This window comes from Tauraco erythrolophus, chromosome 4 (assembly GCF_009769465.1).
Source record: "Tauraco erythrolophus isolate bTauEry1 chromosome 4, bTauEry1.pri, whole genome shotgun sequence".
Lineage (NCBI taxonomy): Eukaryota > Metazoa > Chordata > Aves > Musophagiformes > Musophagidae > Tauraco > Tauraco erythrolophus.
This window is the reverse complement of record NC_141468.1, coordinates 56,778,321-56,806,132: the sequence shown is the minus strand read 5'-3', so window position 1 is coordinate 56,806,132 and position 27,812 is coordinate 56,778,321. Positions and strand designations below refer to the sequence as shown.

The window sequence follows — 27,812 nt, the reverse complement described above, 5'->3', positions numbered from 1 at the left end:
CTCTGCCCTCTAACAGCTCCCTTCAGTGCTACCCAGAACTCAGGGCTCTTACACCCCAGATACCAACTGCGAGCTTCCACAGATGGAGAGGAGATGGGAAGACACTTTCCAAAACGGGAGAAACAAAATCTACACCCAGTTTTGAGTCCGAGGCCTGATTTTTAACTTTCTGTTTTAATGCTCAGGATCCTGTTACACTGGTGTGCATGTCTCATAGTAACAATTGAAACAAAGGTGGGTTGTTCCAGGAAAGACTGAAAGCTATGTACATCCATCCATATATCCTGCCAGTATCTTCTGAAGAAATCCAGAAATCCAACTGCAGAAATCTTACAACTCAGTATGTTTTCTGACTGCATAAAATCTTGCGATAACTACCCGGGGAAGCCCAAGTTCAAGACAAATACATGTAGACTCATTAGTAGAAGAACACACTCATTTTCACTCCAACGCTTTAACAGAATGCTCTTCAAAAATACCTCCTGCCTGCCTCGCCCCCTCAAAAAAAAAAAAAAAATAGGAAATACATAAACTTTTTTCAACATTTTTGTATTATCAGTGGTAACAAATCTGATCAATGATAAGAATTCCTGTGTAGAGTATTTTTCAGTTAGAGTTTCTTGGCCTTTTAAAATATGTTTCTATGCTGTGAGAAAGAAGCCTCACAAGCCCTGTCTCTTCAGAATGGTCTTGCATCACTGAGACTGGCCTCAAAACTGATCTTTTGAGACAGTTATTCTTGCTCCCGGGATAAACAAGTTCTGAAGCAAGTCTTTAGAACAGACTGCCTTAGCCAGGTCCAACAGTAACACAATTCCAGTGAGCTGTGGGAAGTTTTATGCTCTTACCTAAACCCAGCCAGGTAGGGGAGTTTAAGGCACAGATTTCCTGAGCCTGGGCGTGTCCCAGACAGAGCCAGGCGTACACTCCACCCCACTTCCCCATCTTCCTGGAAGCTGTTTCAAGTCAAGCATAGTCATAGCAACAGAGAACACTCCATTTTGCCTGATGTTCTCTGCTTACTGCCGTTAAACTAACATTTTAACTTCCCTTCTACGTCCAGTATAATTCCTCCTCTCTTGCCCAGTGTTCATAAAGTGCCCATTAGTCCTCTTCCGTATTTGCAAAGCCCCCCTTGCAGAGCAGAAAATTTGGTTAGAGCTTTGTAGGCTTTATAAAAGACAAATGTTTAAACACAGGCAATGCAGCAAAATAGAAAACAAACAAAAAAAAAACACGCCACAACCCAAAATCAAATAAAAAACGCAACAAACCAAAACCAGGAGCTCACACCATCAAATCAAATACTGCAGTGCAAGGAAAAAGAAACACGACGACAAAACTGTTATTTCTAAAGCCAGACCACTAAAACCAGTGCCACAGCTCTCTTTGTTGTGCATGGAGTGGCTCTTAAAGAGCCTTTGGGTCTGTGTGGGCGGTCTCAGTGTCTGCCAGAAATGGAGAGGGAACGTGGCAGGAGCCTCAGGCGCGCTCGCCGCGGATGCGCCGGGCCAGCTGGATGTCCTTGGGCATGATGGTGACGCGCTTGGCGTGGATGGCGCACAGGTTGGTGTCCTCGAAGAGCCCCACCAGGTAGGCCTCGCTCGCCTCCTGCAGCGCCATCACGGCCGAGCTCTGGAAGCGCAGGTCGGTCTTGAAGTCCTGCGCGATCTCGCGCACCAGCCGCTGGAAGGGCAGCTTGCGGATCAGCAGCTCCGTCGACTTCTGGTAGCGCCGGATCTCGCGCAGCGCCACCGTGCCGGGCCGGTAGCGGTGCGGCTTCTTCACGCCGCCCGTGGCCGGCGCGCTCTTGCGGGCCGCCTTGGTGGCCAGCTGCTTGCGGGGCGCCTTCCCGCCCGTCGACTTACGCGCCGTCTGCTTCGTGCGGGCCATCGCTCCACACTCACCGCTACCAGCCTCTTCAAGAACACAACCTCAACTGCAGCGGCTGCGCCGCGGCGGCCCTATTTATAGCCGCAGGTCGCCGCCGATTGGCCATCCGCGAGAAACCGGCTGCCATTGGGCGGGGCGAGGATTCGACAGGCACCCGCCCCGCCCCCTCCGGCTCCAGAGCCGCTGAACCGACCCGCTCTTCCCCCGTCGCCACGGCCTGCCCCGGCCCGGCCGCTTGCCCTTTTCTGGCTCTCTAGAACGCTTTAGCGCCGGCTTTCTCGCTGTCTAAGGAAGAAGGCGTGGGCCGTCCCCACGAACAGCGGTTTGGGTGGCGAGGAGGTGGCAGGAACCACTGTAGGTGACCGGCGTACCAGGGTCCCGCCGCCCACGACTCGGACTCGGCCTCCTCCCAACCCGCTCCCTCACACCGGCCCCCCACCCCTGGCATCGCAGCTGCTGGCTAAAGCTCCTTGGCTCGCAGCCGCCGCCTCCCCCGCTCCCCCGAGCGCTCGCTGTCTCCTCCCGCTCGGTAAGGGCGTTGGGTTCAGGGCCGCGGCAGGAGCGCTGTAGGCGCAGGTGGCAGACGACGTTTCGCATAAGGGGAACGTTTCCTGGCTGCACCCCCGCCTCGGTTTAAGGCCCGGCTTTGTTCAGCCTTGATGAAACGAGAACGGGCTCGGGGCCGCGAGCGCCACCGCGACCAATCACCGTCCTGTCGCGAGTTGCGCCACGCCTGCCTGCTGGGGAGCGCCGCGCAGTCCTCACTCAGGTCGGACGGAGCCCGGCAGCCGCGCGTTTCCGGGTCCTCTCTCCCTCCCGCCCGCCGCTCGGCTGCGGGATTTACGGGGTGCGGGGCAGCTGGGCGGTGGAGGGAGAAGCGGAGAGAATCGGGGAAAAGGGCTAGGGCGGGTAGACTCTGCTTGGGGCCACAGGCAGGGCTGTGCGGTTCGAGGGCGACGACGCCTTGACGCGTTCTTTTTTGTCTTCCCCGGTCGCCCGCGAGAACGCTAACCGTAGGAGGGTCGAGCCTGGAGGATTTTGCTGAAAAAGAGAAAGCACCGGGTCATCTTAAACCGCCTGTGCTTTCGCTGTATCCCCGTTCTGCCTTCACGAGGCAAAAGAGCAAACGCCGTCAATCCAGAGCACACTTGTTCCAGGCGTTTAACGAGAACACCTCCATCGCTCGTTTAGTGTTCAGCCCCCAACCCCCTCACTGTGCGCAGAAGGGAAGTGGGCTCGCGGGGTACAGAACCGTGAAGGAATGTTTCCTGCTGCACATCGAGGTATCGGACACACCATTTACTACGAACAGGTAAGTCCCAGGTTCTTTTAACAACCGACAAGTGATTGCACACTATTATCGTCTTTTCCCCCCTTCCCCGAGAAGAACCTGATGGCCAAAACCCATGTCTCAGCTCTTTTACTGAAAAGGTGGGTGGCTCTTAAAAGAGCCTTTGGGTCGAGAGGGTCTGGCACAGGAGGCAGAGGCAGCTTACTTGGAGCTGGTGTACTTGGTGACAGCCTTGGTGCCCTCGGAGACAGCGTGCTTGGCCAGCTCGCCGGGCAGCAGCAGCCGCACGGCCGTCTGGATCTCCCGCGAGGTGATGGTGGAGCGCTTGTTGTAGTGCGCCAGGCGCGAGGCCTCGCCGGCGATGCGCTCGAAGATGTCGTTGACGAAGGAGTTCATGATGCCCATGGCCTTGGACGAGATGCCCGTGTCGGGGTGCACCTGCTTCAGCACCTTGTACACGTAGATGGAATAGCTCTCCTTGCGGCTCTTCTTACGCTTCTTGTCGCCCTTCTTCTGCGTCTTGGTCACCGCCTTCTTGGAGCCCTTCTTGGGCGCGGGGGCGGACTTGGCCGGCTCAGGCATGACAGCCAACTTTTCCGTACACCACTACCGTAAACTGAGATTGCAGAACACAGAATCGGTGAGAGCGCCCTCCTTTTATAGTCACCGTATGCAAATTACGGTTTTCTGTATGCTTAGTGTTTATTGGCTGAGGGCAGTTTTAACCGTCATACGGCTCCGTGTTTCATTACTATTGGTTAGAATTCGATCCGCGTTCTCATTGGGTGTTTTTCCAATGTCATCCTCTCAGCCTATAGAAATTGACTCATTTCCCTGAGAAGGGATATAAGTGCCAGTTGCCCGGCTGCTGTCATTTCCGTACGGCTGTCAGCGGTCACTGAGTCGCTGCGATGTCCGGCCGCGGGAAGCAGGGCGGGAAGGCGCGGGCCAAGGCCAAGTCGCGCTCGTCGCGGGCCGGGCTGCAGTTCCCCGTGGGCCGCGTGCACCGGCTGCTGCGCAAGGGCAACTACGCGGAGCGGGTGGGCGCCGGCGCCCCGGTGTACCTGGCGGCCGTGCTGGAGTACCTGACGGCCGAGATCCTGGAGCTGGCGGGCAACGCGGCCCGCGACAACAAGAAGACGCGCATCATCCCCCGCCACCTGCAGCTCGCCATCCGCAACGACGAGGAGCTCAACAAGCTGCTGGGCAAGGTGACCATCGCGCAGGGCGGGGTGCTGCCCAACATCCAGGCCGTGCTGCTGCCCAAGAAGACCGACAGCCACAAGGCGAAAGCCAAGTGAACAGCGAAGACTAACACCGGGAAAGCTTTTCCCAGAGACGCCCAAAGGCTCTTTTCAGAGCCACCCACTAGATCACTAAAGAGCTAAATTGCTTAACGAACACCAATGATCCTCTCGTTCTTGCTGAAAATAATTAGTTACATTATGTAGAACACTTCTAAAACTGTGTTCTATATACTAATGAGATGTTTTTGATGTTCTATTCACTCCATTCAAATCGTCTAGGAAACAAGTTTCATGACTTGTGATTCCACAGTTTACTACATACGGCGAAATAAAAGTAATCTTTCCCTGCTCCATTCTTTCTTCCGAAAAACTTTCCCTGTCCCTCTCAACGCAGTCGCACATACGTATGCGGAAGAGAAAGCTTTAAGTACTCGCTATCTCTTAAGTACTTAAGCAGCCGCTTTAAGGACTGCTCGCACTCAGGAGTGACCTATCTCCCCGGTATTGTAGCAAGATAACCATCAGGAGTGAAGTTTCTCCCAGTTAACAGCGCACGCTTTACGAATTTTTGTACGGGGCTAAGTCAAAAGCACAAAGCCATTCCCCCTCTTTACCCATAACATATCGTAATAAAAGAGAAAAACAGGAAAAAAAATCCCTTTCAGCTCTTTTTGAGAAAACTTGGGTGGCTCTTAAAAGAGCCGTTGGGTTTAAGTACAAAGGAAGTTTCCTTCCAAGGGGACTTACTTCTTCTTGGGTGCTACCTTCTTCGCCTTGGCCGCTTTCGGCTTAGCCGCCTTGGGCTTGGCTGCTTTGGGCTTCACCGCCTTTGACTTGGCCGGGCTCTTCGCTGCTGCTGCCGCCTTTTTAGGCTTGGCAGCCTTAACCGCTTTTTTGGGGCTCTTGGCTACTTTCTTGGTCGCCGCGGCCGCCGGCTTCTTGGCTTTCTTGGGGCTCTTTTTGGCTGTCACCGCTTTTTTAGGTTTCTTAGCACTAGCAGCTTTCTTGACCGCCGACTTCTTAGGCTTAGCTGCAGCTACCCGCTTCTTAGGGGCTTTTTCCTTCACTTCTCCAGGCTTCTTGCTGAGGCGGAAGGACCCAGAGGCGCCGGTGCCCTTGGTCTGCACCAAGGTGCCTTTGCTAACGAGGCTCTTGAGCCCCAGCTTGATGCGGCTGTTGTTCTTCTCCACATCGTAGCCACCGGCGGCCAGCGCCTTCTTGAGCGCGGCGAGCGAGAGCCCCTTGCGCTCCTTGGAGGCGGACACGGCCTTGGTGATCAGCTCGGTGACGCTGGGGCCCGCGGGCTTGCGGGCTTTGGAGCCGCCCGCCGCCTTCTTCGGCTTCTTGGCGGCGCCTTTAGCAGCGGCAGCCGGTGCAGCAGCGGCAGGCGCTGCCTCCGCAGCTTGGGCTGGAGCCGTCTCCGACATTCTGACGCAGCTCAAAGCAGAGCGCAGCAGCTGCCGTAACAGCGGCCGGCGCCCCATTTATAGCAGTGCCGCGGGCGCTGATTGGTGGATTGCTGAGCCCGCCCCGCCCCCCCCGCCCCGCGCGCTGCCTCTCGGCTTGTGTTTCTTCCTTCTCAAAAAAGTGTGTTTTTCGTAAAAACAACGTGACCGTGGCACCCCATTTTTTAGCAGTGTTACTGCGGCCAGACCATATTTTTGTCTTTCGGCCTTTCTTTTAGCTGAGAGTTAAAATGGGGTTCAAGCAAGCCAAGAATCCCCGAGTTTGGGGATAACACACAGAGTGCGGTGATGAGATTTTTATTTTTCCTTTTGAATTAAAACTTCGCTGCTGACAGCACCGGCACAGTGTCAGCGGATTCATGTTCCTGAGACGATTTTTCATCAAAGCAGTGCAAAATGGAGGTAATCTCGAGGCATTTTCTTAGCGTAAATTAGCTTTGGAGGGAAGCAAGTAACACAAAGTAGCCACTCAGCTCTGTATCTGTGTTATGAGTTGTTTCCCGTAACACTGCTTAATCTCTTAAAAATAATGAAACTTTTGGACATAGAGCCCTATTTACCTCTACCAGGAGCTAATAAATAGTAAAAGAAAAACGGTTTTCTCCAGAAGCGTGTATGTGAAAAATAGCTCTTCTAAATCAGCCGGTACTGTCAACATCTCATAAGAACATATAGAAATTCTTTCACTGTTTCCCTCAGTTTTGTGCATGCTTGTATTAATATTTTGATGAACTATATTCCCATTTGTTTTCTCTGAAATACTTGTTTTGATTAAGTGCAATAGGTAAACACATACATTTGTATGTTGTTAGTTTAAGATTTTAAGAGTTTATTTTGTGCTTATTTTTACACTGTACTTCAGGCATTTCGTTCACCCAGAATCAGCAGTTGTGCAAAACAAAAAATTCAAAATATGGTGCACATGTTTTCTTTACGAAAAACAGAGGTGAGGTAAGTTTGCAGGCAATTTTTAAATAAAATAATAGGAATAAGGTGGCTTAATAAAAAAAATTGTGTCCTCGGAACTGCCGAGATAAACTGGGGCATTGCTTTTTCCAACCTATGAGTTTTGTGATGTAGGATAAATGGAATATATATAAGATTATTTTTCCTTGGGATGAGTTAGATAGAGATGTGTCATGTCCAAAAATACGTAGTACAATGTGGGACAGAATAGGAGACCCTGAAGATTATTTCATATGATTGAAAATGGGGTCATTTGGCTTCTTTCACTTTTTCTTTTGATAATGTAATGTCACACACCATCTTGTGGAGTTTTGGTGATGGGAGGGAGCGGTCAGCTTTAAGAGCTTGCCAATGGTGCTGGTTTACCATGACTAAGGTGCACCTGAAGTGTGAGAAACTGCCAAGAGATGTGGGAGCATTTCAGAGGGGCTTTTGATTAGAAAAGACAAACAGCAGGATAACATCATGTATGAGAGCATAAAACCAGAAGATCACGTGGATTTGGAGACAATGTCTGTACTGATGCTAGATTTCACAGTGGTTGTGGGTTGCGAACTACATTGTCATAGAAGTGAATCTGTGGGGAAGGTCACATACCATTGAGAAGTAATTTCCGGTGGTTAGATCTGTAGCATATATATTTACTTCATATTCTGTATCTTATTCCATTCTATTCACTCATATCAGAGTCAGTCCACTAGCAGCTTTACCTGAGCAGCCTGTATGCCTTCCTAAAAGCTCAGCTTTCTGGTTCTCCAAAATTTTGACCGCACATCTGGACTTTTCAATTTTGTTCTTTACAGTCATAGACAGTTAGCTTTAGGCTCAGCAAAGGAGGAAACTCAAAGAGATCTTGCAAGTGTTATCAGGTAGAGGAGAGGAAGGATGAAATAATTTTGTAGGTGCTGTTTAATTCCTATAATTTAATGGGCAACCTTATAAAACAAAGTGCATTACTTATTTCAAATATTATCTTCAAGAAAAAAGATCTTAACCTTTTTTTTTCAGATATGAAGCTTTGTACAATGATGTACTCAGTAAAAGACAGAGTGATTTCTGCCTCCTATTTTTCCCTGAAAAAAATACTCAAGCAAACAGAACATTTATTAAAATACAAAAGGTAGAAGGCACTTCTCACAGTGAAGTGCCTTCATATTTGGGCATGAGAGAAATTTTTCAGAACTTCAGTCAGAAAGGCAAGAACTCATTTTTCTTCTACTCTGGTAACAGATAAATGCTTTCATGAAGGTCGTATTTTTGAGCTTGTGTGACTTAGTGCTATAGACTCATAGCATGGTTTGGGTTGGAAGGGACCTTCAAAGATAATCTAGGCCAACCCTCTCATTGTGGGCAGGGACATCTTTCACTAGACCACATTGCTCAAAGCCCTGTACCACCTAACCTTGAAAATTTCCACTGACAAGGCATCAACAACTTCTCTGGGCAACCTGTTCCAGTGTGTCCCACCATTTTGATAATGAAAAATTTCTTCTGTAGAATGAATCTAATTCTACCCTCTTTCTGTTTAAAACCATTTTCCCTTGCCTGTCACTACAGGCCCTGGTGAAAAGTCTTTCTTTGCCTTTCTTATAAGCTCTCTTCATATACTGAAAGGGCACAGTAAGGTCTCGCCGCAGCCTTCTCTCCTCTAGGCTGAGCAACCCCAACTCTCTCAGCCTTTCTTTATGGGAGAGGTGTTCCAGCCCTCTGATCATTTTTGTGGCCCTCCTCTGGACCTGCTCTAATAGGTCTCTGTCTTCCTTGTGCTGGGGACCCCAGAGTTTGACATAGCACTACAGGTGGGGTCTCATGAGAGCAGAGTAGAGGAAGAGAATCACCTCCTTTGACCGGTGAGTCATGCTTCTTTTTATGCATCCCAGGATACAACTGGCTTTCTGAGTGGAAGCCCACATTGCTGGCTCATGTCCAATTTTTCATCCACCAGTATCTCAGTCTTTCTCTGCAGGGTTGCTTGCAATCACTTCATCCCCCAGTCTGTACTGATATTGGAAGTGGCCCCGACCCATGTGCAGGACCTTGAACTTGGCCTTGTTGAACTTCATTAGATTTACATGGGCCCACTCCTCAAGCCTGCCAAGGTCTCTCTGGATGGCATCCCTTCCCTCTAGCGAATCAACTACACCACTCAGCTTGGTGTCATCCACAGACTTGCTGAGGGTGCACTCAATCCCGCTATCTATGTCATTGATGAAGATATTAAACAATATTTGTCCCAGCACAGGCCCTTGAGGGACACCACTCATTACTGGTTTCCATTTGGACGTGGAATCATTGACTGTAACTCTTTGTGTGTTACCATCCAGCCAATTCCTTATCCAGCAGTCCATCCATCAAATCCATACCTCTTGTCTACCACCTCCCTGTGTTCCATATGCTTCAATGCATCTTCCAGGAGGATCTACTCCGTGATCTTACAGGGAACTGTGCTCAGGCTGACCAGTCGGTAGTTCCTAGTGCCCTCCTTTTTACCTATTCCCTATTATAAAGGATTATCACACATTTTTAAAAATAGGTGTGACATTCTCGTTTCTCCATTCACTGAGGATTTCACCTGACTTCCATGAGTTTTCAAATATTATGGAGAGTGGTTTGGCACCTATATCTGCCAGTTTCCTCAGGACCATGGGATGTATCTCATCAGGTCCAATGGACTAATGTATGTTCAGGTTCCTCACATGGTTTCGAATCTGATCTTTTCTTACGATAGGAGGTACTTTGTTCCCCCAGTCCCTGCCTTGAGATTCAAGGACTTAAGAGATATGGGAAGAGAAATTGCCAGTGAGAACTGGGGCAAAAAAAAACGTTGAGCACCTCAACTTTCTCCATGTCACTTGTCACTTCTCACTAGATCTTCTGTCTTATTTATTGGGGGGTGCCTGTTCTTTAGTCTTCCTTTTCTGAACAATGTAACTGCAGAAGCCCTTCTTGTTATTCTTCACATGCCTTGCCAAATTCAGCACCAGATGTGCCTTAGCTTTTTTGATCCCATCCCTACATACCTGGACAGCATCCCTATATTCTTCCTAGAATGCATGTCCTGCTTCCACTACCTGTGCATTTCCTTCTTGCACTTCAGTTCAACCAGGAGGTCCTTACTCAGCTATATTGGTCTCCTACCTTCCTAGCCTGCTTTCTTACACGTGGGAATCAAGAGCACTCATTCTCTAAGAAAAACGTCCTTGAAGAGCTGCCAGCTCTGTTCTACTCCTTTATCCCTGAGGGCAGTTTCCCAGGCAGTCCCATCCACTAGCTCCTTAAACAATTGAAAGTTTGGTCTGCTAAAATTCAGGATCTCAACTTTATGTTTCACCTGACACATTTCCCTCAAGTTTGTGATGGGCCTGAGCTGAGACTGCAGTCCAGGCTGCCACCAATCTTGACCTCTCCAATCAGTTAATTTGTGTTGGTGAGCAACAGATCCAGTAGTGGTTCTGCTCTGGTTGGGCTGTCTTTCACCAGGATTAAAAAAGTATGCTCAACATGCTCCAGGAGTCTCCAGGGTGGCTTACAGTTTGCTGTGCTGCTTTTTCAGCAGACATCAGGTTGATTGAAGCCCCCACAGCAGGATCAGAGCCTGCGAGCATGATGCTTCCTGTAGTTGAAGTAAGAAGGCTTTGTCAACATGCTCCTCCTGATCAGGCGGCCTGTAGTGAATACCAACCACAATGTTTCCTTTGTTGTCTTGGACTCTAATTTTTACCCATAAACTCTTAGCTGTTCATCACTGGTTTTCAAAGACAACTTTGTGCAATCAATCTTTTTTTTATATAGAAGACACTCCACCACCAGCCGACCTGCCTTTCCTTGCCTGTCCCTTCTGAATGGTTTATAGCCATCAATTGCAGCACTCCAGTCTCGTGATTCATCCCACCAAGTGAACTTTGACCGTGCTGGATTTTTACTGTTTGCTTAGGAGGATTATATGGAAGCACCCATCTCACAGATGCAGCTGAAGAGATAGGACTGCAGCATGTATCAAACAGGGTGATCAAGATCATGCATTAAGCCTATAGCTGCAAAGCCCCATTAATACGTTTTTCGCCTCGGGCTGCCAAAGGCTGCACAGCATCTTCAATGTTTTCTCAGGCAAGTAGCCCTTCCTGATGCCTGTGCTACTGACCATTCATACTTATGTATGTGATCCAGTTAAATTAATTCAGACTTATGGGTGCTCCAGGTACATAAGAAACGTAAATGAAGTCACAGAGTCGCTCAAGGGAATTCAAATTTGTCCTTGATGTAAATGCAGATTTTGGATGATTTGGGAGATATATTTTGTCTGTAGATGGCAGATTTTATTTAAAATCACATTCATCATGATGTTCTAAGTCATAGCACATTGTTACATGAGTAAAGAAACTTTATATCTCCATAGGAAAGGGGTTACGACTGCATATTGTTCAGTCTCCAGCAAAAGACTCTTCCCCATGATAAAAGGGATTTGTATTCATGTAGATTTAAAATCCCCAGATAGATCAGTAATCTCTTCAAATAAGAAATCAATGACTGAAAGGTATGGTAGGAATTAGGCAGAAAATTTAGTTATTACAAGAGGATCCATAGATACAGCTTTCCTCTTTTTTTTCTTGAAATTATTTCCTTGCAAAAATATTCAGATTTTTTTTAAGTTGTATTTTGGTTCAAAGCAAGGGAAAAATAGCTCCTTGATCATTCCAGACCACATCGTTTTTGGTAACTTCCAAGGTTGGTTAAGGGATAATTCCAAGAATCAGTTCAGATCGAGCAAGCAAGCAATTAATCAGTCAAGTTTTAAAGTTTCTTGTTTAGTATTTAATGTTTCAGTGTCATATAATATGTATGAATATGTTACTGTACTGGCTGAATTTATATATGTATATTAATGGTTTAATAAAAAGCCTAATTTTGCCAGTAGGGAATGTGAATTCAGATAGATAGGAAGTAGCCAATCACCACTCTTCCTTTCTGCTTTGCCCATTTCTTTAACAAGACGAAAGGATCACAGGGTACAGAAAATGTGATGAGATTGAAAAATGTGTGTGTGTACAAGCTGGAGACCAGAAGGATGTGTAGAATGTAAACTCTGGGTGTCGGTAATTTGAATATTTCTAATTGTTCAGGCAAATGTTTGAGATCTTCTGGGGGGAACAGAAGGTTATGTTCTGTTCTGTGAAATAACACGTTTCACTGCCACATGAACTTGACAATTCCTTTGCTGCTGCACACTTTGTCCATGTCATCTGGGATCTCCCAATACAGCATGTCTGACCGCTGGTGCCTGCCCTGTGCATTGGGGAAGAGCAGCTCCTTCCCACTGCAGGTTACCCTGGGGAAGGAGGCAGCACTCTCTTTCCTAGGCCATCCACTCCACAAACAGTGTCTGCAAAGGTGCTGCACCACATGGCCAAGTTTTCATTTGCATTTCAAGATGGTGAGAAAAAAATTTTAGCTTTGACTTCTTGCCTGGCCTTGGTAGCAGTGTGGGTCTGTTTTTTGTCAGGGTGAAATAAGAAGTGACAAACATGTAACAATACACCTTGTTGCAGAATGGAACTGTCCTGTATAGTCTCCTACAAGTCACAGGCAGCGCAGGCAGAGATTGAGGGGCTGAGTCACTTCTTAGCTGCCTGGTGCCTTGGTTCAGAAGACCTGTGATCTATGGTAGAAAGCAGTACCACAAAGATGGGAAGAGTGCAATCAGCTGCAGTACTTCAGGATGTGGAAGACATCTAAGCTACCTTTCCTCCTTGTAGGCTGTGATAAATGGACAGCAGAGCATTGCAGGTGAGCACTGAGAAGCAAGCTGAGACTCTGGAAAGCTGATATCCATGGCTTCTTCCCAGACATTTGAAGTTGGGAAGACCTATATATATCAGTAGGAGCTTGTGCTCCTCTCCTTCCAGGTAATACCCAGGAAGTCATAGTGGGCCTTTTGCTCCCAGAAGCCAACTTGGTTGTTTGCTACAGTCTCTAACTGCTGTTTCCTCGCTCTCCCTCCTCAAAAAAAAAAAAGTATTGCAGGCCTTGCAGATTATTCTGGGAGCTTCCCTGACAAGGTTGCTCTGCATGCAGCCCAGTGTTCACAGAATAAGTAAATCTGATTCACAGAATGAGATCAGCAAAATTAGCAAGATGTACCTATGACACCTCTAATTTTTGATGATTCCTTCTCTTAACCTGGCTCATGAGTACCCTGACTGCCCACCTGACAGTAGGACCGCTGCAGAGGAAAGCATGGGGCCACCACCAGCATCCACTTCCCTGAAAAATGCTGTCAACTATCACTTGGGCATAAAGGTACTTGTGGCAGGTGGTCAATGTGACTCAGCTTTGATTCACAGATTCCCTGGGATGTCTTTCTCTCCTCAGGATATCATGCATTTGCATCACTGTGTCACCTCTGCCATTAGCTCTCTCCCTTGTCCATCTCTCTTGCCTGACTGCACACAGATGATTGAAGCAAAATAGTGAGGGTGGTAACTATTCTCTGATCAGCTGGACAAAGAAATAGTCCGTCTTCTCTGGTGCTTAAGAACACTCACAAGTTTTTCCTGTCTGTCTAGGCCGACTGTAGCAATGTTCAACACATTCCTTGGCTGAGTTGCTACAGCTCAAAAACGTAATTCAATGACATAAATCAGGACATTTGATGAAGCTGGGAAGAGGTGGATGCTACATGTTCAGTAATGATACACATTGCTTGCGTGCTGTAAGGAAGAAATGGTCCTTCCCTAGGAGGAGGAGTAGGGATGGGATAGTCCTGGTATGTAGCAACATCCTGAGATCAAGGGGAATAATGAATAGGAGGCACCTTCAGATGGTTTGGATAGATAGGAACAAGAACAGGAGAAGGAAGAGGAAGGAAAGACAGAACAGCTCGATGGCCACTGTTACTGACACCTATGATACTTTGCAGCCAAAGTTTGTAGAAGCAGATGCAATATTGAACTGTGTCACTCCAAGTCAGCAATAGGTCATCTTTACACAAATGAAGGGGAGCCTGCCCTGATATTATTCCAGTGTTGGGTACTTAAGAAAGTGATGTCATGTCAAGCTAGAAAAAATGATCTTTGCAGGATCAACACTGAAGGCTGATGCTTCAGGAAGTGCTTGGAAGTCGCTGAATTTTTAATTCAGTCCTCGTATCTGTGCTACTATCACTAACACACTAGATGAGGACAGATGTATAAATGATGGCTATTTGAATGGAGAGGAAATTCTGTATTAAGTCTAATTTAACTTCAGTAAATACATTCCTAGGTGGATGTCATGGTTTAACCCCAGCCAGCAACTAAGTCCCACCCAGCTGCTTGCTCCCCCCTCCCTAGTGGGATGGAGGAGAGAATCAGAAGGGTAAAAATGAGAAAACTCGTGAGTTGAGGTAAAACAGTTTAATAGGTAAAGCAAAAGCCGCATGCACCAAGTAAGAAAACCAAGGAATTCATTCGCTACTGCCCATGGGCAGGCAGGTGTTCAGCCATCTCCAGGAAGGCAGGGCTCCATCACATGTAATAGTTACTTGGGAAGACAAATGCCATCACTCTGTATGTCCCCCCCTTCCTTCTTCCCTGAGCTTCATATGCTAGGCGTGATGTCATATGGTATGGAATATCCCTTCAGTCAGTTTGGGTCAGCTGTCCCAGCTGGGTCCCCTCCCACCTTCTTGTGCACTCCCAGCCTGCTCTCTGGTGGAGTGGTGTGAAAGGCAGCAAAGGCTTTGGCTCTCTGTAAGCACTGCTCAGCCGTAATTAAAACACGTCTGCGTTATCAGCACTGTTTTCAGCACAAATCCAAAACATAGCCCCATCTCACCTACTATGAAGAAATTAACTCTATCGCAGCCAAAATCAGCACAGTACACAAACAAGTTCCATAAAGCCTATGGGGAAGCAGCAGGAGGAGGCTGCTCCACAATAGCAGGTGATCTGGGAGACAAGGGGGACAGCAGAGTAGTCAGGACCATGCTGTCACCAACAAGGACACAGCCCCGCAGCACCCACACATGGTGAGTGGGGCAGGGATGGTGGCAGTGATCAGAGACAGCCACAGCTCTGGATCACTGGGCAAGTCCGCGAGGACGAAGCTGGTTTGAGGTCAAGCCAGGAAAGTGGAGCCAGTGGAGTCAGAGGTGCTCAGGCACAGCATGTAAGGTAAAGCCTGAGCCTAAATGCAACCCCAAAGCCAAGAGGTTAGAACCAATAGGCGGAGGGCAAGATCTTGAGAAATCCTCAAACAAGTCATCTTCAAGTCTGGCAAAGGGAAAGGGAGACAGAAGGTCCTAGCAATAAGAAGTATGTTTTCCTTATGGGAACAGAGTCTGACTGGATGCAGAAGTACAAGCAGAACTGCAATGAAATCTGCCTGTACACAGTTCGTGTGATGAATAAAGCATTTTTGCTCTGCATTGTTCGCCCAGGGTCGAATTTTCCATTGCGTGGAACCGGCACCCAGAACTCCCCTTCCACTTGTCAATCTGTGTTCAGGGAATCAGTTCTTATCTAAGATCTGAAAGCACACAAAAGATTAGGAGAGGGACAGGCTGGCCGAATCTCTCTGTGGGCTGTTCCCTTGGGAAAGACAGTGCTTTGCGAGAACAAACCCCCCTGTCTTCAGATGTGCAAATTTTTTCTTTGTCTTAGATGAGTTCCTATTTCCTTTGACATTGGGTTAATAGATCCACCCTGAGCAATGAGTTCACCTTAATCGTTTTCAGCTTTCCCTTCAATTTGGTTTGTGTCTAGAAAGACGTGAAACTAACCTTTGCCGCTCGTATGATTTTGTTTCCTTACGCTCGTGGCTACCGGATGAAGTTTGATAAGCAACTCCTAAAGGAAAACTGATTTATACTGCCTCGGATTTTTTTTTTTTTTTTTTTTTTTTTTTTTGCTGTGCCTTTTGGTCCTGATTCCAGCTGTTTCTCACCATCTCTTTCCATGGCAAAATAAATTTTTCCTTTTTACCTTTTTTTTTTTTTTTCCCCAGACAATATGCAATATACAGCGGTGCCTATTAGGGAGAAGACTTTGGTAGGTGATAAATGGCATAGATGACACATGTCTGCAAAAACACAAAGAGAAGAAAGTTATAATTTAGATTATCTTAATCTCAAGAAAAAAAAATAATCCTGGAACCATAAGATTTTCTAAGGGTACAGATCGTATGCAAGAGAAAGTGCGAGGCTGTTTGGTAAAATACGTCAGCGATGACTGCCATAGTTTTGAGGAGAGAAGGCACTTTATCCCATCACTGAGAAAAGAACTTTATCCCCACGTCATGCCAAGATATTGTCACTGTTGTCGTTAACTATTTCCTCTGAAAGGACCGTATGAAGCTGTTCTTGGACAGCTAAGGATAACACAGAAAATCGGTTAGTGATAACTAATGTGTAGCTCTTAATTAGGCGAAGGGTGGCTTCCCTGCCAAATCCGTGCACATGAATATGTGCTACTGACGGAAAGGGGAGGATGGGGATGTTCCTCCCGGATAATCTGCCCCTTGTGCAGGCTGGGAGGAGAGTTTCGACTGCTGAAGGGCACAGTGCCTGGCTGCCCCGAGCGCTGCCTGTGCCACACGAGCGAAGGCAGGCTAAGGACTCCGCACCCCGCCGTTCGTTACGTGCTCTGCCGGAGCCTTCTCCCCCGCCCCGGCCGGAGATCCCTCCCCCGGCTCTATGTGTGCGCGGGGCTCGGAGCCGCAGTTGCAGCCGTCGTGGAGAAGCGATGGAGCGTGCCGGTCTAAAGTTGGAGGAAATGGGGGAGGAATCAGCGTGGGAGAATGGAAAGGAGAGGGGCCGTTGAGACCAGTGTTGTATAAGCAGGCTGCCAGTGTCCTGCTGTGACTCAGCCTTGAACCCGACCGCCTCAGGCTCCGCTCTCCGATTTCTCCATTCGTGCCTATGGTCCCGCGTGGGTGAGCTCCGCCACAGGTCTGGGCACCAGCACATGGAGGGACGGAGGGGTCTGGGGAAGAGTCCCATACTTCCATACGGGATAAACCACGGATTTTACTTCAGCAGTTCCCACATTTAGAAAACTTTCACAAACAATCACTTTTCCCTCAACATCCAGCCAAGACAGAGCCTCAGTACCGAGAGGGGAGGCAGGGCAGGACTGCTGTCCGCTCCACGCCGGTCCCTCCTGGACAGGGCGGGCGAGGTGGAGTGCAGCGGCGAGACGCGGAGGGGAAGGCTTCACTCTTCCCCCGAGCCGATCCGGGTCACGGCTGGGTGTGTGCGCAACCCCTCTATTCCCGCACTTACCGCTGAAGCCCCGTAAGGGTTAATTCGGGGCCCGCCAGTACGGCAGCTCCGTTCGAGAGCTTCCCGCAGCGGTGCAAGAAACAGAAGGTAGTTGCACCCGTAACACGAATGTTTCCGGACAGGCATGGCCAGATGAGGCAAATACAAGTTGGTTACAGGAATGTGTGTAACTAACATCTCAGTCACAGGGCCGGGCCGGGAGAGGAGCCGGAAGCGCGGCCGGGAGCAGAGCGCGGCGGGACGGCGTGCCGGATCCAGGGAGGAACGAGCTGCGGCTTTATGCTGGGCTCAGCCGCCGAGCTCCTGATCGCAATAGGCAGCCTCCTTGAGCGGGGGTGGGTCCCGCTGCCGACTGAGCCTAGGGCAGCAGCGCGGCGCCGTGCTCGGCAACCGCGGACACAGGAATCCACGAGCAGGTGGGTAGTCCCGAGCCTATGCTGTCGCGGCTTGCGCAAGCTCGACCGAAGAAACCCGAAACGAAAATTGGCAAAGGGTAATCTAAGTGAAGTGCGCAACATACTCGTTCCCACGTCGTCAAAGCAGCAGGAGAAGGATGACCTGATGTCCCCTTCCAAGTGCTCGGGGGTCCCAACACGAAGCACTTGTTACAGTGACCTTAAGAGACCACTTCTCTCAACAGCCTACAGCCGTGCTGTTACACGGCTTTGTTCCGGAAACAACCCCTCACTTCCTTAACATTCTGTAATATGTTTACAATAAAATTATACACAGACACACACAGAGTGTGGCGCCGACACAGACATCAGAGAGTCTCACTGAAACACACATCGCACAGTGCTCTTGAAAGAGACAGTGCACCCCGAAACACACGATAGATTTTTCACTCCCCAAAGCGAACAGCGCTGTGCACAGCCCGACACACACACCGCTCCGCGCCCCACGGGGCACACATCGGTCTTGTCCCGACGGCACACACATCGCTCCACTCCTCCTCTACGCACGCATAGCTCTGCGCCGACGACGCGCACATCAGCTCCGCTCTTTGAAGACACTCCCATCGCTCTGCACCCGACGATGCACACATAGCCGTGTCTACGGCAGTCCCGTCTCTCCGCGCCTCCCGAAACACACAGCGCTCTGCTCCACACAACACGACGCTAACGCCCTGAGAAAACACCACGCACACCGCTCCGCTCCCGGAAGACGCTCCCATCGCTCCCCAGTGGCTTACGGACACATCGCTCTACAGCTGACAATGCACACAGAGCCCTGCCTACGACAGTCCCGTAGCTCTGCTCCCTGACGGACATACACATGCTCAGCGCGCCGGCACGTACACGTTCCCCTGCAAAATAAATAGTCGTTACTCTGCATCCCCCCGAAACACGTCGCTCTGCGCCCTCCAAACCACAGGATCCTTACGACCCGAGACGCACTGCGCTCTTCACCTTCCGAAATACACATATCTCCGAGTTCCCCAACATACCCTATAACGCCCTGAGCAACCACCACACAAACAGCTCCACTCCCGAAAGACGCTCTCGTCGCTCTACACCGGCTCACGAACGCATCGCTCTGCGGCCGGCGATGAGCACAGAGCCCTGCCTACGACAGTCTCACCGCTCTGCGCCTCAACGACACAGACATCGCGCAGCGCCCCGAAGGACACACACGTCGCTCAGCACCCCGCCACGCACGCGTTCCCCTGCGAATGTCACAGTCATCGCTCTGCACCCTTCAAACTACAGTACCCTTATGTCCCGACAGACACGGCGCTCCGCTCCCCCAGCATACACCAACGCCGCGAGCCCAACAACACGCACAGCGCTCTGCGCGTCGACGACGCACATCGCTCTTCACCGCTCCACGAAGACGATCCCATCGCCCTGCGTGGGCTGACTACACATCGGTCCGCGATACTGCCACCTCTCAGCGTCGTAGGAAACACACTTCCCTTTGCTCTCTAGGACACACGGAGGACCCCGTATATGGCTCGGCGGCGGGGACGGACGCATCGCTTATAATTTCATTGTTAACACACAGGGTCCTCCATCCGACCGACGCGCCCATCGCCTGGTGAGGAAATTCCTCTCGCCCCTGTTTCTCTGACCTCAGTGAATATCACGGCCGTGGGAGGCGGAGCTTCCTCGGGTGTTACTGGCTCTGCGCCCTATAAAAGGAGCTCCCGCATACAGCGGCGTTATCCGCTGCTTCGTGATCGCTGCTGGCTGTTGAGCGAGAGACGCGGTTGCTGCGATGCCTGAGCCGGCCAAGTCCGTCCCCGCGCCCAAGAAGGGCTCCAAGAAGGCGGTGACCAAGACGCAGAAGAAGGGCGACAAGAAGCGCAAGAAGAGCCGTAAGGAGAGCTACTCCATCTACGTGTACAAGGTGCTGAAGCAGGTGCACCCCGACACGGGCATCTCGTCCAAGGCCATGGGCATCATGAACTCCTTCGTCAACGACATCTTCGAGCGCATCGCCGGCGAGGCCTCGCGCCTGGCGCACTACAACAAGCGCTCCACCATCACCTCGCGGGAGATCCAGACGGCCGTGCGGCTGCTGCTGCCCGGCGAGCTGGCCAAGCACGCTGTCTCCGAGGGCACCAAGGCTGTTACCAAGTACACCAGCTCCAAGTAAGCTGCCTCTGCCTCCTGTGCCAGACCCTCTCTACCCAAAGGCTCTTTTAAGAGCCACCAATTCTTTCTTTTAAAAATTTTGTCACTGATGTTTTCCGATAGTTATTTAGATGCTTTATCTTCCAAGTTTAGCTTGCGTCATGTCCTTCGGGACCAGTTTTTCATCGGTTATTGCAGTTTTTCCGATGTCTCTGAGTCTGACGTTTTTAACCCGATGCAGTAAAACGCAAAATGAGAGAAACTTCCGAAACGCCCATTAGGTGGCAGTAGGGACTAACAAATCGCAGTCGTTGATGCGCGATTAGACCTTATCCGTGTGAATGTTGGTCCATTCTGAAACCATTAACGACCTTGTATTAGGAACCTTATAATATACATTAAAAAAAAAACAAAAACAAACAACTAGGAAACAGCTTAATTAATCGCTTAAAAGGATATATTTTGAACATAAGTTTTTTTGCTAGATAGTGCTGTGCTTCATTGATGTTCTTCAAAAAGCGTTTTTCCTTACTAATTACTTAAATCCTCAAAGGCAATTTAATATATATTGGCATACGTCTGTGACTGATTACATACAAGTTCATGGTATGAGAAGATGAGAGCAAGGACTGTAACCACTATCTCATTTCAGATGCCAGGGACTTTTCCTGAACAATGGTGCACAAGAAACGGAATGCATAGGGAAGATATACAAACAGATGGCATTCAAAGCAGCCGACAACAGCGCACACAAAAGGGCAGTGAGAAGACCAGTCGCAGCTGAATTTAGCACGGCTGAGAAAACCATCGAGACATGTACAGACCACAAGAAACAGAGACCAGAGATAAGAGTTAAGTAATGTACAGAAATTAAAGCTCTTTTACTGAAGAGATAAGTGGCTCTTAAAAGAGCCTTTGGTTTAAAAGAACTTTTGAACGGAGATTTACTTGGAGCTGGTGTACTTGGTAACAGCCTTGGTGCCCTCGGAGACAGCGTGCTTGGCCAGCTCGCCGGGCAGCAGCAGCCGCACGGCCGTCTGGATCTCCCGCGAGGTGATGGTGGAGCGCTTGTTGTAGTGCGCCAGGCGCGAGGCCTCGCCGGCGATGCGCTCGAAGATGTCGTTGACGAAGGAGTTCATGATGCCCATGGCCTTGGACGAGATGCCCGTGTCGGGGTGCACCTGCTTCAGCACCTTGTACACGTAGATGGAATAGCTCTCCTTGCGGCTCTTCTTACGCTTCTTGTCGCCCTTCTTCTGCGTCTTGGTCACCGCCTTCTTGGAGCCCTTCTTGGGCGCGGGGGCGGACTTGGCCGGCTCAGGCATCGCAGCAACCGCGTCTCTCGCTCAACAGCCAGCAGCGATCACGAAGCAGCGGATAACGCCGCTGGCTGCGGGAGCTCCTTTTATAGCAGCGCTGTGCAAAGCAGCGGCTCGACAGCGTCGCATCGCCATTGGCTGGAAGTTCTGTTGCTGGTCGTCACGCCGCGTTAAAGCTTTGCCATTGGATTCCTCTCGATCCGCGTTCCCATTGGCTATCGAAACAACGCGTGTTTGGACAGCCAATCAGCGAAAGCGCCGCCGCTCCGCCCGAGCCGAATATAAGCAGGCGGGCGGGTGGGCCGGGGAGCAGATTGTTTTTTCTGTGCTGCTTGTGGTCGTGTTGCTCGGCTGAGTCGCTGCGATGTCCGGCCGCGGGAAGCAGGGCGGGAAGGCGCGGGCCAAGGCCAAGTCGCGCTCGTCGCGGGCCGGGCTGCAGTTCCCCGTGGGCCGCGTGCACCGGCTGCTGCGCAAGGGCAACTACGCGGAGCGGGTGGGCGCCGGCGCCCCGGTGTACCTGGCGGCCGTGCTGGAGTACCTGACGGCCGAGATCCTGGAGCTGGCGGGCAACGCGGCCCGCGACAACAAGAAGACGCGCATCATCCCCCGCCACCTGCAGCTCGCCATCCGCAACGACGAGGAGCTCAACAAGCTGCTGGGCAAGGTGACCATCGCGCAGGGCGGGGTGTTGCCCAACATCCAGGCCGTGCTGCTGCCCAAGAAGACCGACAGCCACAAGGCGAAAGCCAAGTAAACATATGTAAGACTAATCTGGACGCAGAATAAAAAGGCTCTTTTCAGAGCCACCCACAACGGTCATAAAGGGTTGAGTCACTTTAGTTTCGGTTCTTCTGTTGATCACAAGCAGAAACATGTAGACTGTTTTTCTTGAAGTGTTTGCCTTAACTGTTCTGTGTTTGTTCCTGCCTACTTATCTTCTTTTTAGGGTGGTTGTTTAAATAATATCAAATGTGAAATTTTAAAAAATGCGCTGATTCTCTGGGGGATTGAATTTAGTTGTTTATTGTTTTTTTTTAAGAATGACTGTTTACTTTTTTTCTTAATAAAATGTGAATGTCTTCGTTCTTAAAGTATCAGTCGTTGAAGCTACGTTTTTTTATGATAATAGAGTAAACATTGCAGTCGTTGAAGCTACGTTTTTTTTATGATAATAGAGTAAACATTGCACCTCCTAGTAAGACAACTATGACTTTTCTGTAAGTGCTTTATGCAGTACTTGTTAGATAGAGGGTAATATAAACCGAAGTTTTATTTGTGTTACTCTAGATTATTTGTTTTGCGTTGGAGAGTGTTTAAGAGTAGCCAATTGCTGCTGCGCTCCGGACAATCTCGAGTTTTTAAACTTGCCGGGTAGGAGTGTGGATGGAGGGAAAAGCAAAGTACGCACAAGTGCACATGAAATCGCTCAAGAAACCGTGCAGTCCCAGCAGCGATCCTGAACCAGCTTTTTCACAACAGGAGAGACGTTTCCTGCCTCAGGCCTCTCTGATTTCCTTTTTTTTTTTTTTTTTCACTGATTTTTAATGCTACAACGTGAGAGTACTGCTAACTTTCCTTAACAGAATTAAATTTACAGCTCTGCAGAGGAAAGGATTTCAGACAGGGCATGGTTACCCGTACTCTCAGTGAGCTGCCTGATGTGATGGCTGCTGTGTTACCCTAGGAAGACTATCACTTTTCATTTCGTTTTTCTGGCACTACTAGTGGGAACTGCCCCCTCTTCTCTATGAGGTAGGGGGATTTTCAAGCTCCCACCTCGTTTGAGAAGAGGAATGGCTTTCAGAAGACCTGCTGCTCTTCTAGCAGGGCACAGTGTTGCCTTAAACTTGTTCTGCTTTGGTGATGCCCCGCTTGCTTCTGATTTCCTTCTGGCTTTAGAGGGGCTCCTCGCTGCTTTTTTAGCCTTGCAATCTTGTGCGGGTTTTTGGCTGCAGGGGCTGTCAGCTTCTTGACTTTCTAGAGGCTCTTTTTTTGTGCTCCGCGGAGGCAGACACGGCTTTGCTGATCAGCTCAGTGACACTGGAGCAACAGGAGCGGTTTTCCACATGACCAGTTTTCCCCATCCTGTTCTCCAGTCTAGGGAAAAGAGTTGTGGGCTAACACACATGTGGTCCTCTTGTTTACCGAGTTTAGCTTTCCTAAAATTGAGTCGGCAATAAGGTCACTCATTTACAGGGGAAAGAAGTTTCCACTCCCCTCTGGATATGCGTTTCTTCCACGTAACGAAACTGTTGTCTGCGTATCAGAACCACTGGGGATTGTAGCAAAACTGGGGAAGGGTCCTGTGAAATCCGCTGCATATGTGCTCGATGTTTTGTGAGAGGATTTAAGTCCTAGTTTCTAGACTGTAGAAACTTTCAAAAGTGCAATCTTTTGGTTTTCTTTCCACTATAAACGAATTCTCTGGTATGCACAGTATAAATGCAATAGTACAGAAGATATAGAATTCATTATTATTATTGTAGTTATTCCTCTTATTTCCCAGTTACAGAATGTATTTAGGCGTTATGTAGCTCTAGTTTCAAATCATATTCTGGGAAACAAAACCTTAAAAAATGGACGGGGCTACGTGAGGTCTCAACTGTGAAGGGCCACAAGGCCACATATGTATACTGTACAGCCAGCTATTTTCTTGAAGATGCTTCGTAGATGTAGTTTACCTAAACTCGGATAAGTGGACAGATTCGTTTTGAAAATATATATATTTCTTAATAAGGCGAATGTCAACACCCGCAGTCCCCTATTAGCGGCACAGAGGGATTCCTGGTTATTTCTTTAACATTAACTCGGCTTTGCATCAGTGGAATGGGAGAGGAAGGTGAAAACGCCTGTGATCAAGACCCAAAGAGAAATCTGTCTCCTCCAGCCCGTGTGAACGGGACCACTTAGCAACTTTGATGAGCCGGCGGCGTGTCCCCCCCAGCGCCGCTCCCGGCGGGTCCCGCTAAGGGACTTCTCCCGCGCAGGACGGCCTGCTGATGGGGCCGCTGCCTCTCCACATCCCTCTTCATCCATCGCGCTTGAGGAAAGGGGGATGTGAACGGTTTCGGACGGCGGATTGCACAAAGGCATCCGGATTGAAGAGCTGGCTGTACACTAAAACGATTTAATTCTGTATGGATTCGTTTCTTTCTTCATTGAGCGTTTTATTCCCTGAGCGAGGGAAGCAGAGAAAGAATCAAAACACTCAAAAGGCTTTGAATATCTACTAAGCAGTATTGCCTTTACCGCGTGATTTAATTTCACGAGTTTAATTTGGGTACTTCGATGGAAGAGACGTTAACTCAGGCTGAAGCCGAGTTATCTCGTCGCTGCGGGGATGCAGCGAGTGGCGGATGACGGAGCGGACAGTCCCCACCAGGACTCCTCGTTTCTCCAGCGATGACGAAACCCTCCGGGTTTACCGTTCCGGCCGTGGCAAACGGAGATTTTCCTGGTCCGCGCGCCAGTGCTCCAAGCCCCCTGCACTGCAAGAGCTGCCTGGGAACAGCGGGGAGAAGGCAAATAAAAGTGTCGGACCTCTCCGGAAAGGGCAGCGCAGGACCTCGAATTTTTAAATCCAGAAACAAGCTGTTTTCTTTTCACTTTTTCACCAATTAATGTATTTTTAACCCTTTCATTGTTAAGAAATAAACTTGCAGGGTAAGTGGAAGAGTCCACAATATTCGGTTCAGGTAAATGCTGTAAATAAACCCCAGTTCTTCTGAAGATTCCTGATGTCTCCTCTTGTTTACACCCTGTGCCATTTTCTGCTGAGAAATATGGACTTTCATGCAAACATCCTCAGGTGCAAAATACTGTAAAGGTGAAAAAAAAAAAAAAGAGCGCTATCTGCCTCATGGTGGTATAAAAAGGGTTAATTGCTCTGATTGTATCTATCAACGTTTTAGAAATCCTCGTTGTTTGATTTTTTTTTTTTTTTTTTTGTCCCGTCAATAAACACACAATTAGAAGCTGCTAATGTAAATATGAAGTACAACCCATACACATCCCGTGAAGTTTTTGCATGACATTTAATATTGGCTAAAGGCTAAAACTGCAGGAGCTAAATATAGCTTACATCCATGTGATCATTTCACTTCTTCCATGGGATTTTTACCCACGATTTCATAAGACAAGAGTTGAAAAGCCTCTGCGTGTAGGGAATGAAACCGATTCAGATAAATTGTCTGGGTTTCCTGAGCCCTGGCACCCGGGTTTGCCCGTGATTCTGACAGCCCGGCCTCCTGGTGCTTGGAGCACCGGAGGTAGCCCTAAGGACTTATTTTAATGTGTAGAAAGATTGGGGCTATGTCATTCTTACAGTAATTCTTGTCCCCTTTTCTAAGAGGAAACCTGGCTTCTTCCCAAGTGCATAAGGCAAAAAGGCTTTTATCATGTGGAGTGTTGAGACTGTTTAATTGCAGTGGCTGCTATTTGCTACAAAAGAAAATGGGATGCATGCAAAAGATGCATGCGTTTCTTCGTAGCTTAGACGCTGCACAAAGGTAGTGCAAAATCCCTTACTCTGACTAATGTCCAAATTTCAGCCATAATTCTCTATGTGTGCCCTCTTCTTGTTTTGGGAATTATTTCTTCCATTTTCCTATGACCCTTTCAAGAACAAAATCTACATGCAATGCAAGCAGACGTGCAAGTACAAAAGTTGTGGATTTTACTGGTGATGAAAATTCCAAGGTGTCCTGACACTTCTTTCAGACACAAACCACTTATTTTCTTTTTTAAAATGCAATTACGACCAGAATTGCTTCCTGAGGTTTTCTGAGTTAAAAAAAAAAAAAAGAATGGAAGAACCTTTGTGATCAATACTTAGTAGACTACAAGTGCTTTTGTAGCAACCTCTCCATCAGGAAAGGCCATCAAATAATTTAGTTCTTTACAGCCACCAAAGAAACCCAAATCTGAAAAACTCTTTCATCCTACATAGGCCTCTACTTCCAGCCCTCTTGTCCAGTGAGATTTGTGTCCTTCCTTGAGATGCGCTCTGCTCTGATACAGCACAACCGCAAGACCAGGTTTTTGGAGCTCAAAGACTCGAACCTTTCCTTTATAACCTGAACTGGGCACATTTTCATTACTGGCTAAAAGCATTACATTAAGGTGTATATAAGACCAAATCTTTTTCCCGAGCTGCAGTTAGTGCTTTCTCCCTCAATGCTAATTATTTTGAAATATATTCTTTTCTACTAAAACTGGGAAAGAAAGTCTATGGGAAAATAACATAGCCATAATTTGTCCTGTGTGTTGAGTAATTATGATCTCTGGCCATTAGAAAAAAAAAAATTGATTTCATAAGTAGGCGATCAGAAATTGATTCGTGTCATTAAAAAAAAAAAAAAAAAGAAGTAGGAAGTAGTATAAAATTGCTATAGGCAGTGTGCGATTTATTCAGATTTTGGATCAGGTGTATGGCATCTATTTCTTGTTTCTGATTGACTGTCTGGTCAGTTAACTACGTAATACAGTTATTTGCTTACTCAGCTGGTGTATTTCACTTTTGCAGAAATAAAAGTACTTTTTTTTCCCTAAAATGATGATTAATAAATATAAATTTTACTATAGGTATGCTGATATAGAGAAGATGAGTCTTTCCAGAAATGCTACTAACTTTACTTTTTTATCAAAAATAAGATCGTAGAATTTTTTGTAACGGTTTGGATTAGTCTACCAAGAAAACCAGTAAGAAATCAAAATAGCATGGACCAGAATTAAGTGATTGTCCTTGATGATAGAGTGCTGGGTGGTATGGATATAATTGGGGGACATGATCTGGGGTGGGAGTCGCTCTTTGCAGGCACCCAGATTGAGCTGCTCTGCATGCCAGATAAATGAACCACTTATTTACTCAGTGGATTGGAGACTGCTCTTTTTCTAGCAGGAATCTAGGTCCCAGCCCTGTTGAAGTGGCATCCACATAATTCCTAGCATGGTCTAGGTGGCAGCTGCATAGTTCCTGCAACACCGGGATGATGTATTTGAACACCGTGCCATATTACTGTTGCTGGATGATGCCATCTGGGCAGAATGGATTTAAGGCTATGAAGAAAACTACTTTGAATGGAATAGGAAAGAGCATTAAAGAACAAGAAATAGGGAAGAATATGATGCCATCTGATTATATATTCACACTATTTTCTGTATTAATTTTGAATGTTTGTCTTTCTGTGGGATGAAATTGTTATGTTTGCTATTCTTCCTGAGCCTAAATCCTACTACTTTCACCTCTAGTGAAAAGAACAAGTACACAAAGTTTTTCATGGTAGTTGTTTTTTTTGTCGTTTCAGAGACTTTGGTCTCAGCACAGTTAGAAAAATAATTAATGTATTATGTTAGAATCAGATCTGATGACATGCATGTGCAGGTAGAAATGCTATGTTCACATTGTAGACCCTTAATATTGCCTTATAATTCGTACTGAGATTGGAAGAATCAGTCATAAGGTACATTATCTTTCCTATTTTGTGAAGAGTTTCATGAGCCTAGAAATAATTTCACACAGTGAAACAGCCTATTTTTAGACAAAAGATCCCCTGAAATGTCTGTGAACACTATACTAATAAAGCGCGCAGCATGGAACACACAAAGATGGGAAAGGTGAAAAGAATGCTTATGGATTCCTGAGCCAGGAGACCAAAGGCAACACCAAGCTCCTACTTTAACCCAAGCAACAGAGTTGCACTGTGACAGCCATAGTTTGAACTAGTCGGTTTTTTTTGGTTTTTTTTTTTTTTTTTTTAGGAAAATATGACTGAATTTGACTTTCACGTGACTGATT

The 27,812-nt window shown here is 48.0% G+C and overlaps 7 protein-coding genes across 7 annotated transcripts; 3 read left to right on the top strand and 4 right to left on the bottom strand.

The window, feature by feature from the left end:
- Positions 1-1,462: 1,462 nt before the first annotated feature.
- Positions 1,463-1,924, bottom strand: LOC147528877 (histone H3). Its single transcript, XM_086610981.1, has one exon. It carries the CDS (start codon positions 1,891-1,893, stop codon positions 1,483-1,485), a length of 411 nt encoding a protein of 136 aa, XP_086467107.1. The 5' UTR covers positions 1,894-1,924; the 3' UTR covers positions 1,463-1,482.
- Positions 1,925-3,177: 1,253 nt separating this feature from the next.
- On the bottom strand, positions 3,178-3,831 carry LOC104374327 (histone H2B 1/2/3/4/6). The gene has a single exon (XM_009980408.2). The coding sequence runs from the start codon at positions 3,764-3,766 to the stop codon at positions 3,386-3,388; it is 381 nt and encodes a 126-aa protein (XP_009978710.2). The 5' UTR covers positions 3,767-3,831; the 3' UTR covers positions 3,178-3,385.
- Positions 3,832-3,918: 87 nt separating this feature from the next.
- On the top strand, positions 3,919-4,602 carry LOC147528876 (histone H2A-IV). Its single transcript, XM_086610985.1, has one exon. It carries the CDS (start codon positions 4,096-4,098, stop codon positions 4,483-4,485), a length of 390 nt encoding a protein of 129 aa, XP_086467111.1. The 5' UTR covers positions 3,919-4,095; the 3' UTR covers positions 4,486-4,602.
- Positions 4,603-5,081: 479 nt separating this feature from the next.
- LOC147528875 (histone H1.11R-like) lies at positions 5,082-5,858 on the bottom strand. The gene has a single exon (XM_086610109.1). It carries the CDS (start codon positions 5,856-5,858, stop codon positions 5,175-5,177), a length of 684 nt encoding a protein of 227 aa, XP_086466235.1. The 3' UTR covers positions 5,082-5,174.
- Positions 5,859-19,129: 13,271 nt separating this feature from the next.
- On the top strand, positions 19,130-20,105 carry LOC104382545 (histone H2B 1/2/3/4/6). The gene has a single exon (XM_009990517.2). It carries the CDS (start codon positions 19,339-19,341, stop codon positions 19,717-19,719), a length of 381 nt encoding a protein of 126 aa, XP_009988819.2. The 5' UTR covers positions 19,130-19,338; the 3' UTR covers positions 19,720-20,105.
- Positions 20,106-20,111: 6 nt separating this feature from the next.
- LOC147528874 (histone H2B 1/2/3/4/6) lies at positions 20,112-21,300 on the bottom strand. The gene has a single exon (XM_086610108.1). It carries the CDS (start codon positions 21,020-21,022, stop codon positions 20,642-20,644), a length of 381 nt encoding a protein of 126 aa, XP_086466234.1. The 5' UTR covers positions 21,023-21,300; the 3' UTR covers positions 20,112-20,641.
- A 63-nt stretch (positions 21,301-21,363) lies between these two features.
- On the top strand, positions 21,364-22,011 carry LOC147528873 (histone H2A-IV). Its single transcript, XM_086610106.1, has one exon. The coding sequence runs from the start codon at positions 21,381-21,383 to the stop codon at positions 21,768-21,770; it is 390 nt and encodes a 129-aa protein (XP_086466232.1). The 5' UTR covers positions 21,364-21,380; the 3' UTR covers positions 21,771-22,011.
- Positions 22,012-27,812: the final 5,801 nt, after the last annotated feature.

Coding starts and splice junctions, on each gene's coding strand:
- LOC147528877 (XM_086610981.1), bottom strand. CDS start 1,893: ATGGCCCGCACGAAGCAGACGGCGCGTAAGTCGACGGGCGGGAAGGCG.
- LOC104374327 (XM_009980408.2), bottom strand. CDS start 3,766: ATGCCTGAGCCGGCCAAGTCCGCCCCCGCGCCCAAGAAGGGCTCCAAG.
- LOC147528876 (XM_086610985.1), top strand. CDS start 4,096: ATGTCCGGCCGCGGGAAGCAGGGCGGGAAGGCGCGGGCCAAGGCCAAG.
- LOC147528875 (XM_086610109.1), bottom strand. CDS start 5,858: ATGTCGGAGACGGCTCCAGCCCAAGCTGCGGAGGCAGCGCCTGCCGCT.
- LOC104382545 (XM_009990517.2), top strand. CDS start 19,339: ATGCCTGAGCCGGCCAAGTCCGTCCCCGCGCCCAAGAAGGGCTCCAAG.
- LOC147528874 (XM_086610108.1), bottom strand. CDS start 21,022: ATGCCTGAGCCGGCCAAGTCCGCCCCCGCGCCCAAGAAGGGCTCCAAG.
- LOC147528873 (XM_086610106.1), top strand. CDS start 21,381: ATGTCCGGCCGCGGGAAGCAGGGCGGGAAGGCGCGGGCCAAGGCCAAG.